Genomic DNA, 11,810 nt, shown 5'->3' on the forward strand with positions numbered 1-11,810 from the left:
ATATAATGAAGGTGCCAGGCGAACTTCCCTGGGAACAGCATTCCACAGATGGGGAGCCACTACAGAAAAGGCCAATTCTCGTGTTGCCACCCTCTGGACCTCTCACGGAGGAGGAGGAGGCACACGAAGGAGGGCCTCAGAAGATGATCTCAGGGCCCAGGTAAGGTTCATATGGAAAGAGGCGGTCCTTGAGGTATTGCAATCCTAAGCTATTTAAGGCTTTATAGGTGAAAGCCACGGTAGTTCATCCCAATCAACAGTCCAGCCACAGCAGATATCCAAGTACCTCTGGTTAAGAACTTAATTTGTTCCGGAGGTCTGTTCTTAACCTGAAACTGTTCTTAACCTGAAGCACCACTTTATGGGGGCCTCCTGATGCCGCTGTGCCGCTAGAGCACGATTTCTGTTCTCATCCTGAAGCAAAGTTCTTAACCTGAGGTACGATTTCTGGGTTAGCGGAGTTTGTAACCTGAAGCGTTTGTAACCCGAGGTACCACTGTACCAGAAAAACTGGAGCAGAGGACAACACAGAGGGGGAGGGAGCTCAATGTGAGGGGTAAGAAGCCATCAGGCACCGACATCAACCCCTAACTGACTGTAGAAGGAGGGGAAAAGGAGGGAGGGGGCCTCTCAAACTGACCCTTTAATCTGCTTCTTGTTCTGCTGGTGAGAGAATTGGCAGGGAGAGTTGGCATTATGCAAGCTTCACATCGCACACAAACACCACACACACACACGCCCCTCATTTATAATTCTCCTCACACTGCTATTAAAAAGTACACCCCAGGACCAATGAAATGAGGCTGCAATCCTAAACACATTTGTTTGGGATTAAGTCCTATTGAATTTACTAATTATTACTAATAGCCTCTGTGTCTTATCTAGATTGAGCTTCTGTATATCTGGGGCCATTATGCAGCCAGACACTGGTTCAGCACATCCACTGCTCCAACTGCTCGCGATCAACATGAGAAATAGGGTTGCAGGCGATCCGTGTAGCGCTGAAAACGCCCTCGGAAACCCTGGGTGGTTCCTCGAAATGAATTCATGCAGATGTTGAATAGCATGGGGAATATGGGTGAGTCCTGCAGAAGACCACACTGAAGGGCCAAACAAGACTTCCCTGGTAACAGCCTCTGGGGTCAGGTCCCCAAGTAAGAGCTGCAAAGGAATATCTCTTGTTCCCCACATGGACAGCTGCTCCAGAAGGAGGCCATGGTCAATGGTACTGAAAGCAGTGCTCGAGGAACTTCTTGGTTTATATAGCTCAGGCTCCCATCTACCGTCCCTAAACGTTGCCTGGGCTAGTTCATACATATGCGTACAAAGGTATAAATAATTACTATAATTAAATAGAAGTGCAATCCATCTCGTCATAGTGGAAGTGATCTGTGTGCCTACTTAATTTGCTGTCCATCTTATGCTCACGTATCTTTAAATTGGTCTCGGACAGGACATCCCTTCAAACATGAGACATGTGCCGCCGCGCCCCCCCCCCCGCCCCCGGGTCATGTTATCCTCAGTGGAAGAGTTCTTTGTTTTGCATGCAGAAGGTCCCAGGTTCAATCCCAGCACCAGAGCCGTCTTTCCCATTGGTCTTAGTGGTTCGTTGCCGGCCTCTCAGGGGCGCCCTAGCGAGTGGAGGAGCTGTGGGGCTTTGCCGGCAGCCTCCCCTTTCCCTGCACACCCGCCAACTGCACCCCGCCAACTATATGGCTGGCTGGCGTGCAGCCTCCTTCCCAAGCCTCCGCAGGAGGGGAGCGATCCCCGCAAAGGTTTAGGAGGGAAGCTGCGTGCAGCTTCCCTCCCCAGCCTCTGCATCTGCTAAAGACGGGGTCGTTGTCCTCCTCCTGCTTCCTGGCGAAAGGCGGCACGCAGCCTTCCCAGGCTGCCTTCTCGGGTGCCCCGATGCCAGAGAGCATGTCCGCCACTCCGCCAGCACGTTTTCCTGCTTGATCGGTGCCACCACGCCGGGGATCGGGGCGGTGGGAAAGGCAGAGAAAATTTTCCACTGCCCCCTCCCTTGTTTTGGAGTTGCCGGGGGGCGCCAGAGGGATCTTTGCATCATCACCACCATCATCAATTATTATTTATACCCCACCCATCTGGCTGGGTTTCCCCAGCCACTCTGGGCGGCTTCCAACAGAAAAATGAAATAAAATAATCTATTAAACATTAAAAGCCTCCCTAAACAAGGCTGCCTTAAGATGCCTTCTAAAGGTCTGGTAATTGTTATTCTCTTTGACCTCTGGTGGGAGGGCGTTCCACAGGGTGGGTGCCACCACCAAGAAGGCCCTCTGCCTGGTTCCCTGCAACTTGGCTTCTCGCAACGAGGGAATGGCTAGAAGGCCCTCGGTACTGGACCTCAGTGTCTGGGCAGAACAATGGGGGTGGAGACGCTCCTTCAGGTATACTGGACCAGATATGGTGCCGGATATGCTTAAGTCAGCCCTGCCCAGCACCTCCAAGTTAGGTCTGGGAAAAGACTTCTGCTTTAAACCCCTGGGGTGACACTGCCAGTCAAAGTAGACAATATTGAGCTAGATGGAGCAATGATCTGACTCAGAATGAGGCACCTTCCTATGTCCTCCTATTCTCCGGGGTGTTGGAAGAGGCAACCCCACATTCAGACCTGTAGGGGCTTTCGATACCCTCAGCCTGACTCAACATGCATATCTACATATTTGGAGTGGGACAAGGTCCACACCCCGGAATTAATACAGCATCACATTTTTCTCTGACCATTACAGAAAGACCGAAAATTAGCTGCCAATGATATTACACCTGTTCATGTTCTAACTACAGTGGTACCTCGGGTTGTGGACCCAATCTGTTCCGGGGTGCCGTTTGCACCCTGGAAAATCCGTAACCCAAGCACCCACATCTGCGCAGACGCGTGATGTCATTCGTCATGTCTGTGCAGGCGCAAAGCATGATTTCACACTTTTGCACATGCGCGCGGGTTGCGGACTCACTGAACCAGGAAGTAACCCGTTCCAGGACTTCCGGGTTCGGCGCGTCCGTAACCCGAAAAAAACGCAACCTGCAGCGGACGCAACCCAAGGTATGAATGTATATAGTTATATGTGTGTAACAAAATCTTCTTCTGGTGTACTTTTCTTTTTCTTTTTTACTGTAACCAAATTTGCAAAAGCTGCCACTTATTTAAAAACCATGCTTGTGTGTGCTGATAATTAGTAGCAAGGGATTTCCCACCCCGTTTTTTCCTCCAAACATCCCACGTGATGCTGTTGTGCTCATAGGCACCTGGTTTCCAAGCAGATGGGTGGTAGGGAGCCTGGAGTGAAGGTGGCAGATGGGACCTTCTGTGAGAAAGGGGGTCACGCAGTCAGTGCAGTCCGTAGGCTCAGTCCATTTAAGTCTGGATTATGGACCATCCAGAGGGTTTGTCCCCCCCCCCTACTTTTTTTGGGCACAAAGGAAACCATTAGCAGGCATCAATTAAGAAGCAAATGTATCCAGGGCTTGGCTCAAATGAGAATACATCAAGTGGGATGGAGCAGGGGGATTGAGCAGCAGGATGCAACCCAGAAGAAAGGTGACGGTTCTAAACTCTCTCTCTCTCTCTCTCTCTCTCTCTCTCTCTCTCTCTCTCTCTCTCTCTCTCTCTCTCTCTCTCTGTGTGTGTGTGTGTGTGTGTGGTTTCTGAGCTGGTACAACCGTCTAGTAGGACTATACCACCTTGGAATGGAACTTTGCATGCCAACATTTCCATGCACATAGAAAACTTGCAAATAAGGCAGGAAATATTATGCAGAGGTAACATGGAAAAGCCAGCATGGCTGCATCTGTTTAGAAACCTCAAGTGTGAGACTGGGGTGTTGTAAGGGTGGGCATAATTCCTTTTTCATAAAAATCTGGCATGACAAGGGAAAAGACTAGGTTAGACATCTTCTCCCTGATATCTAGGTTTCTAGGTGAAGGGAATTCAAATGCTCCTCCATATCATACAAACCTTGTCCTGCAATCTGAGGCAGTATGGATGGGTTGAGAAACTTCAGGTGTAGGAGTTGGAGGCAGCCCTCAGGGCCTCTCTATGTTACCCTTGGAATTCCTTCCAGTCCACACTTCCCCCCTCTAGGCAACATCCCTTACTTCCGCCTGGATGGAATGTGGGGTATGTTCTGGCGAAACAAACCCCTGGAGTCGGCAGGTTTGCAGACTCCGCTCACCAGCTGGTGAGCGGAAAGTGCAACCCTGCTCAGCTTGGCTGCCCACACCTGTTCCCAAGTTCAGAACAGACGCACGCACCCAAAGCTCAAGGCAAGGCTTCTTGAAAGCCCTTTTGCAAGCAACACCATGTTGCTGCTTATACTGGTTTTCAGAAGGTCGGTGAGCAAGGTGGAGCTGTTTGCAAAAGTGCTTTCAAACGGCCCCATGCTGCACTTTGAAGTCCCAGGAGTTGGGACTTCAAAGCACAGCGTCGACTGATTTCACTATGGCAGAAAAGGCCCCCAGCCCCTGGTATAGACAATACTGAGCTAGAGGGACCAATGGTTTGGTTTCCTAGAAGGCAGTTTCCTATGTATATCCTGCAAAAGTTATATTCAAAGCTCCACCAGTTTTGGATTAGCCTTGGTTGCCTTCTGAAATCTGCGCTTGCGCCCCACCCTGCTCCTTCCCCAACTTGGGGCAGGGGGTGTCCTTTCCAACATTGCTCTATAAAGACATCTTGCTGCTTTTTGAGTGTATCAAAGGTTCAGCTTGAGACCATTTGTCTTTCTCCTGAATCTGGAGAAGTTTGATGGGCTTCCGCTGACCTCAAAGTGAGCTTCTCTTCCAGATTAAAAGATGCACTCACCAGCAGCATGCCTTCTCCTGAACCTATGAAAGTTTGGTGGACTCTCCTTGACCTCGCATGGAGCTTGCCTTGCCAGAAGCACCCCTACCGGAAGAGGCATAGCATCCATTTATTCTTGAACATGTATAGACCAGGAATTAGGAGGGGTGGGGGTTTTTTTACAAGGGAAATGCAACAATGAGGAGGCTGTGAAGCTGATTGCCAAAGCAGTAAAATCCATTAAGGACCAGAGGGCTGAGGAGAGCTAGCTCCTGTAATACTAATAGAAATCTTCTTCAAAGGAGACCTAACAGAAGGGAAACTATTCAGAGAGAGAAAGACTTGCAGAGCCTCCTGCCAGGAAAAAGGCAAGGGGTGGTAGTGGATAGAGGTTTTTTTGGGGGGTGGATGCCAAGGAAGTTAACCGTTAACACAATGCTGCCCAGCACCCAACCTTCCCGCTGGCTCAAGTGATTTCACAGTGTCGTTCTCCGGGAAGAGCTATGGACACCACAAATTCAAAGCAGCAAAAAAAGCCACAGCGATGAACAAAAAGAGTCCATCTCATTATACTTTATGAACAGGCATGGACATCTCCTTTTTTTATAGGCTTCATAGGGTCCATCAATATGTGCTGGATGGCGCCCATTAGGTTCCATCGCTAGCCAGATGCATGATGTCACGCAGTATAAACAGAGCAATTGGAAACAGACCAGGCAAAATCTCATCGTTTCACCCAGTAACTTACTGGGAGTTTCGCCAATAACTTGTGATCTCACTTTTCGGAGAGAAAGCAGGAGGAGAGTGTGGGTGGGGTAGGGGGTGGGAGGCATGGGCAGGGATGCTAGATAGCGTGCTTTAGAAACACCCCCCCCAACTTTAACATTTTTGACCTCCTCGGTTTCGCCGAGGCAAATGCCGTGGGAAGTCTCTCTAAGGCGATGGCATCCAAAACTGGCTTGAGAAAATGTGCAAGCTGATTCTTCAAGGGGGAGGGTCTCTCCCTCTCCCTCTCCCTCTTTAAAATAAATAAATAAATAAAACATGCCTGGGGTTCTTTGTTTCAGTATCTTGGATACCAGAGAACTCCCACGCTTGTCAAAAGTGAAGGCCAGCAACAATAATTACTGGGGGATGGGGAAAGGAATTAAAGAAGAGTACCAATGATGCAAAAAAAAGTGCATATTAAAGGACAACGGACAATGATGATATTTAAACAGCAAGATGAGCCAAGAGAAACATGCACTTAAAAAAAATTAAACAATTCACTATAGTGAGCACTAGTTCTTGATTTTAATGCATGAAACGCAAAAGTGTGTACTTTTCTGCAGAAATATAGGGATTACGTTGAACAAACACCCACATTTTATATCAGTATTTAAAGGGGTGTTTTTTAAATAAATAAAAAAGAACAAACAGTCTGAGCTCACTGGTGATGATGACAACAGAAGACACCAGCCCATCAGCAGAAATTCAATCCCAAACAAAACTTCCTCTGTGCTTCTCATCCCCGAAAGCACCTTATTTCAGCTGAAACATTTCCTAACTTATTATTTAATGTCACTCTTTTCCCAAGCAAGACCTGAAGAGTCTGTTTTTAAAAAACGAAGCCCATTTGAGGAGATGTGCCAACTTCACAATGAAACAAACGGAGCGCGTTGCCCTTTTAAGGCGAGAAAGACCCTGCCTCCTATTAGAAATTGACATGTAGGGAAACTTCCAGCTACAAGCTCAATCCACAGACAATCATAAAACAGCCAAACCTTTGTTTATCGCTGTCCAGTGCTGGGCAAGTATGTGGAATGCCTAAAGGGGTGGGGTGGGAGCCTTATTTCAACAGAGAGCTGCCCTCTATCTCCATGCACAGTTCAGACAAGAATTTGTTCCCCTGCCCTCAAAAAGAGAGAGAGGAGAACCCACCCCCCAAACTGTACTTTGCAATCTGTAATGCTGAGAATGCTTTAAGCTGTTTGTTTCAGGCTGGCAGACATCCCAGCTCACTGGCCAAGCACATGCTGTGCAGCCTAGCAGGGAAAAAGAATTAGCACACTCAATAGAGCCTTATACGCTACTCCATATAAATTATGACCTTTGGCAGTTTTGCTCATCATGACTATTCCAGCGACTATGTGTGGAACTTTAGCAGTTCCCCTTGGGTAGCGGGGTTGGGGTGGGGGGTGGAGATAGAAGCCTGGCTGTTCCAATTCCAGTTTCAGATCAAGCAGAATAGCCAAGACCACTCCTATTCCCAAACAGACAGGGAAACGGGAGATTCCATCCAAAAAAATTACATTTTAAAACTTGGAAGGAAAAGCATCTATATGTCACAACAGCGAACAGCACGAGCACATTAGGTGGATGCAAAGGCAGTCATTTCTGGAGCTGTGCCACCCAGTTTTCAAGGATTTTTGAAAGAATTTGGCAGCCAGGTGTCTTTTGTCTGGAAGGTCTCGAATGTGTGTCCTCCCTTTCCTTCCAGAGCCGAAAAAGCAATGGAAAGTTTTCTCTATCACGCACACACAAAAGGAACCAGGTTTGGGGTTTTCCGTGTAGTAATCCATAATTTGGAACAGGACAGAAGTGGGGGAGGAAAGGGCAAAAAAAATAGGAAGCTAAACTGTCTCCGAAAGCCACTAGTTCTGTAGGGCCACTCAACAACCAGCTTAAGCGCATGTCAGCAGCGGTGGTGATGTGGACCTCACCTGGCATGCAACAATCTTTCTGGTTTGTTGTTATTCTGAATATTTTTTAATGTCTCTTCGTGCTGTGCAGTTTTCGCCTGTGAGAAAGGCAGATGGAGGAAAAATGCAAGAGGCTATAGGATTTACTTCAGTATGTACTGAAATGATTTACCAGGGGTTTGCTAGCCCTTTTACAACATTTTAACCACTGTGCACAGAATCTAGAAGGATTTATTTATTTATTCATTGCTTGCTTGCTTGCTTGCTTGCCTGCCTGCCTGCCTAGCTGCTTGCCATATACACAAGACTTGTGGCACAATTAATCCAGAACAGCATGAATGGACCATCACTAACTGGAATTAGAATCTCCTCCAGTCCTACAAAAGAGAGATCTGCTTTTCTTTTGCTGCTCTTCAGTGACCAAGATGGGAAGGAATGTTAAAAGTTGCCTTAAAAGCATGTTAAGGGGGAACTAATCCACTTGGAGCCATTTTAATGATACCGCTTCCTATGTCAGAATCCAGTTTCCTAATCCACAGAAACAAATTTGGAGCAACTTCGAGAAAGAGGTGGTTGCTATTCCGGATTATTTGGAGACAGCCTTCTGAAGGGGTCAGAGTTGCACCCATGGCTGCGAGGCACACAGGTCACTTATAACTGTATGGAATTTGAACTGTTATCACTTTGCAAGGTGCTGCACACCAGATTAATAACTTGACATGCTTTGGGTGCACACAAGGCAAACTTAGAGAGAAAAGTGAAGGCAGCTGAGAAGATAGGAATTATCCTAATATTGTTGCTCTTAATATTATTGCTTTCATTTAGGGAAAATAAGAACGCTGCACTCAACCCTAAGCCCAAGAAGTGGGGCAGGCTAGAAATTCAACAAGCTGGCTCAAAAGGCATGCGGGAAGGGAAACAATTCAATGGCAAAGCATATGCATTGCATGCAGAGAAAATAGTAGGCTCGGTCCCCAGCATCTCCTGGGGTAAGGCTCCTCCTGGTAAGGCTGGGGGAACACCCCCACCCCCACCCCAAGGATGCCTCTACTAGGAAACTAATGAACCTTAAGTTTCAGGGCCCCTGATCCCAGAGGGGGCCCAGAAGCTACTTTAATCCACATTGCTTAATATACATTTTTTTATTCACACCAGTGACTTTGACACTCCAGACAATCCACTACAGCCATTTGAATCAAAATCTGAGATCTAGTACCGTAGTTTTTAAAAAGTGGAGATCTGTCATGGGACAACCCCACCGAAGTTGATAACACCTTAACAGTTCAAGCTTCAGAGCTCCCAAAATGTGCGTCTGCCACTGCCCAGCCCCCTTCCTTGCTGCTGCCAGTCAGTGTGGACAGCACTGAGCTAGATGCACTGAGCCACCTCCGTTTCCATGGGACGCTCCCCAAAAGGGAGACGAAACTCCGCCAGCGACACCCTTGATTTTACCAAGCGACCTGGGTACCACCCCGGAGGCAGGAGTTCACGCGGGGAGCATCCTCTCCCCCAGCGCGCTAGCTGCTGCCCGAAGCGAGGGACCCCCAGAAGGCGCCGCCACTTACCAGCTGTAAAGTGCAGAGGAAAATTAGGGTACAGCGCCCCGTACAGCACGCCATCCTTCCCGGGCCTTGGGGGACCCCGCCGGCGCCTCATCCAACGGAGCGCCTCACCACGACCTCCCGGCTACCATCTCAAGTTCAGCGGCGCTGCGCTGCGCTCCGAGAGGAAGAAGCTCCAAAGCCAGCAAAGCTTCTGAGTCCTCCTTCCAGACTTTCTTCTTCTTCTTCTTCTTCTTCTTCTTCTTCTTCTTCTTCTTCTTCTTCTTCTTCTTCTTCTTCTTCTTCTTCTTCTTCTTCTTCTTCTTCTTCTTCTTCTTCTTCTTCTTCTTCTTCTTCTTCTTCTTCTTCTTCTTCTTCTTCTTCTTCTTCTTCTTCTTCTTCTTCTTCTTCTTCTTCTTATCCTCCTCCTCCTCCTCCTCCTCCTCCTCCTCCTCCTCCTCCTCCTCCTCCTCCTCCTCCTCCTCCTCCTCCTCCCCCCAACCCTGGGAAGCAGCCGGGCTTGAGCTGAGCTAACAGCTGCTCCGAGCAGCCAGGGAGGTGCTTCTGGCGCTTTGTGAAAGAGCCCCCGCCAGGGAACCTCCACCTAGGATGGATGGATGAGTGGGTGGGAGTTTGGAAGCGCGGCTGCCGGGGGGGGTGGGTTCTTAAAAGGGCCATGCCACGAGGAGGTGGCCACCTTCCCCGCGATTGGTTGCAAAGAGACGAGAGTGGCCCCCACTTTCTGCTGGTTTGCTTTTTAATTGCCATTTAATTATTACTACTACTACTGTTTTTATAATATATTTATACCCGCCTTTCACCCCGACCATAGCTGCCAAGTTCTCCCTTTTTTAAAGGGAAATTCCCTTATGCTGAATAGGCTTCCTCGCGAGAAAAGGGAAAACTTGGCAGCTATGACCCCGACAGGGACGCTACCTAGGCGGCTTACAGGTAAAATTAATAACAGCTAAAAACATAGGGGGGCGGGCGGGGAGGGAAAGAACCGCTAAGAAGCAATTAAAGAGAATTAGCACTATATATGTGTAGGGAGATATATGCCTGTACGGTACACACATACACAGAGAGAGTGCTTTTCTCTGGGGTGACGCAGAGGTAGGCATGCCTCTAAACATTTTGTGAATCTAAGTTTGGTCTCATTGAGGGGCAGTACAGTATTTCAAAATGAGTTGGAAAATGAGAGTACCTCTAAACATTTCTTTTACAAAAAAGCTCTCTCTCTCTCTCTCTCTCTCTCTCTCTCTCTCTCTCTCTCTCTCTCTCTCTCTCTCTCTCTCTCTCTCTCTTTCTCTGTGTGTGTGTGTGTGCGCGCGCGCGCCGCGCGCGCGTGCCTAAAAAGTCAATTGAAACCATGTCAACAACAGCAATGGTTGTAATTTTAATTGTACAAACTAATGTTCTACAACTAGTTCGACGGTGTCCAGGTACAGTAATCCTCAATGTATTTTGCCCTTTTGTTGTAGCTGGTGTGGTGTAAGGGTTTGAATGTCGGACCAGGATGGAATGTTGGAATAGGATGGCCTCCCAAACAGGGGAGCCAACTTGAAAAAAATATTGGGGGGGGTAAGCCTCATCCCACATAATCAGTCACATGACACAGCACAGGCACAAATCATTTGAATGCCCTTCGACTTTGGAGGGCGCGGGCGGAACCCTCAAATATTTTTTTGGGGGGGGGAGGGATCTCGGCCCCAGGAGTTGGCTGCTATGCTCCCAGAGGAGGCAGCGATGGGCACCAACTGAGATGGCTTTAAACGAGGATGAGACAAAATCATGAAGGATAAGGCTATCAATGGAAACTAGCCATGATAAACCATAGAATCGTAGAGTTAGAAGGGATCCCAAGGTCATCTAGTCCGACCCCCCTCCATTGCAGGAATCTCAACTAAAGCATCCATGACAGAGGACCATCCAACCTCTGCTTAAAAACCTCCAAGGAAGGAGAGTCCACAACCTGCCGAGGGAGACCGTTGCACTGTTGAACAGCTCTGACTGTCAGAAACTTCAAATCAATACCCTTTATTAGGCATGACAAGTTCAGGAGCTTCAGAACAAAATTATGGATAAAACATCCACGTTATAGACTTCATGAAATAAAATACATATTAATTAAATTAATATTTTAAAACGATATATCAATTTTCGATTAGCATCCCCTGGTCCTCTCCACAGTGGCCCAATCTCTCTCCATATACCGAGCACAAAAGCTCAGCCGCCGCTAAAGTAACTCCATCATTATTATCCGACAGTAACCCCGGAATAGTTGGCATTGCTGCAATCGGTGCATCCACCTGCAAAGCACCCAGCAATCGCCTTCTCGCATTAATACCATAATTGCAGGAAAAGAAAATGTGGTCCAATGTATCTGGTTCATTCTTCCCGCATTTACATAAACGTTCGGCTTTTGGGAGAGCTAGATATCTTCCTTCTGTCTCCACAGAGGGGAGCACGTTGAATCTAGCCAGCATGAAGAGCCTGCACCCTTCCTGACTCTTCAAGTTTGCCATATATCCCCCTTTAAAGTCTCTACACATAGGGAGGTTCAGGTATAAAGGGGAGCAGGTGCTGCGCCCCGCCACCTCAAGTAAGTAGAGAGTGCTTTTCCCTATAAGAGTCTTTCTAATAAATTTCCAGACGTCTTTGGGGTCAGTGTTTTCTAAATCAGCTATCTTTAGTCCTGTTGAGTTCAACTTTCTCCTACAAGTCAGTGATAGGTTATTGCTTGTATTATCACTTAGAAGGTCGTAAAGGAGAGAGTTAGGGAATAGG

The 11,810-nt window shown here is 47.9% G+C and overlaps 1 protein-coding gene across 2 annotated transcripts in view; it reads right to left on the reverse strand.

The window, feature by feature from the left end:
* NKAIN4 (sodium/potassium transporting ATPase interacting 4) overlaps nt 1-9,571 on the reverse strand; it is a 90,439-nt gene extending 80,868 nt beyond the window's left edge. Inside the window, exon 1 of one of the 2 annotated variants that reach the window (XM_035121708.3) lies at nt 9,048-9,528. In XM_035121708.3, the coding sequence (XP_034977599.1) occupies nt 9,048-9,101 (54 nt within the window). In that variant the 5' untranslated portion in view covers nt 9,102-9,528. Of the gene's footprint in view, nt 1-9,047 lie in introns of both variants that reach the window. The other variant, XM_088674730.1, reaches the window with a different exon arrangement.
* Between the last annotated feature and the right edge of the window lie 2,239 nt (nt 9,572-11,810).

The sequence above is a fragment of the Zootoca vivipara genome, chromosome 7 (assembly GCF_965207765.1).
Source record: "Zootoca vivipara chromosome 7, rZooViv2.hap1.1, whole genome shotgun sequence".
Taxonomy (NCBI): Eukaryota; Metazoa; Chordata; class Lepidosauria; order Squamata; family Lacertidae; genus Zootoca; species Zootoca vivipara.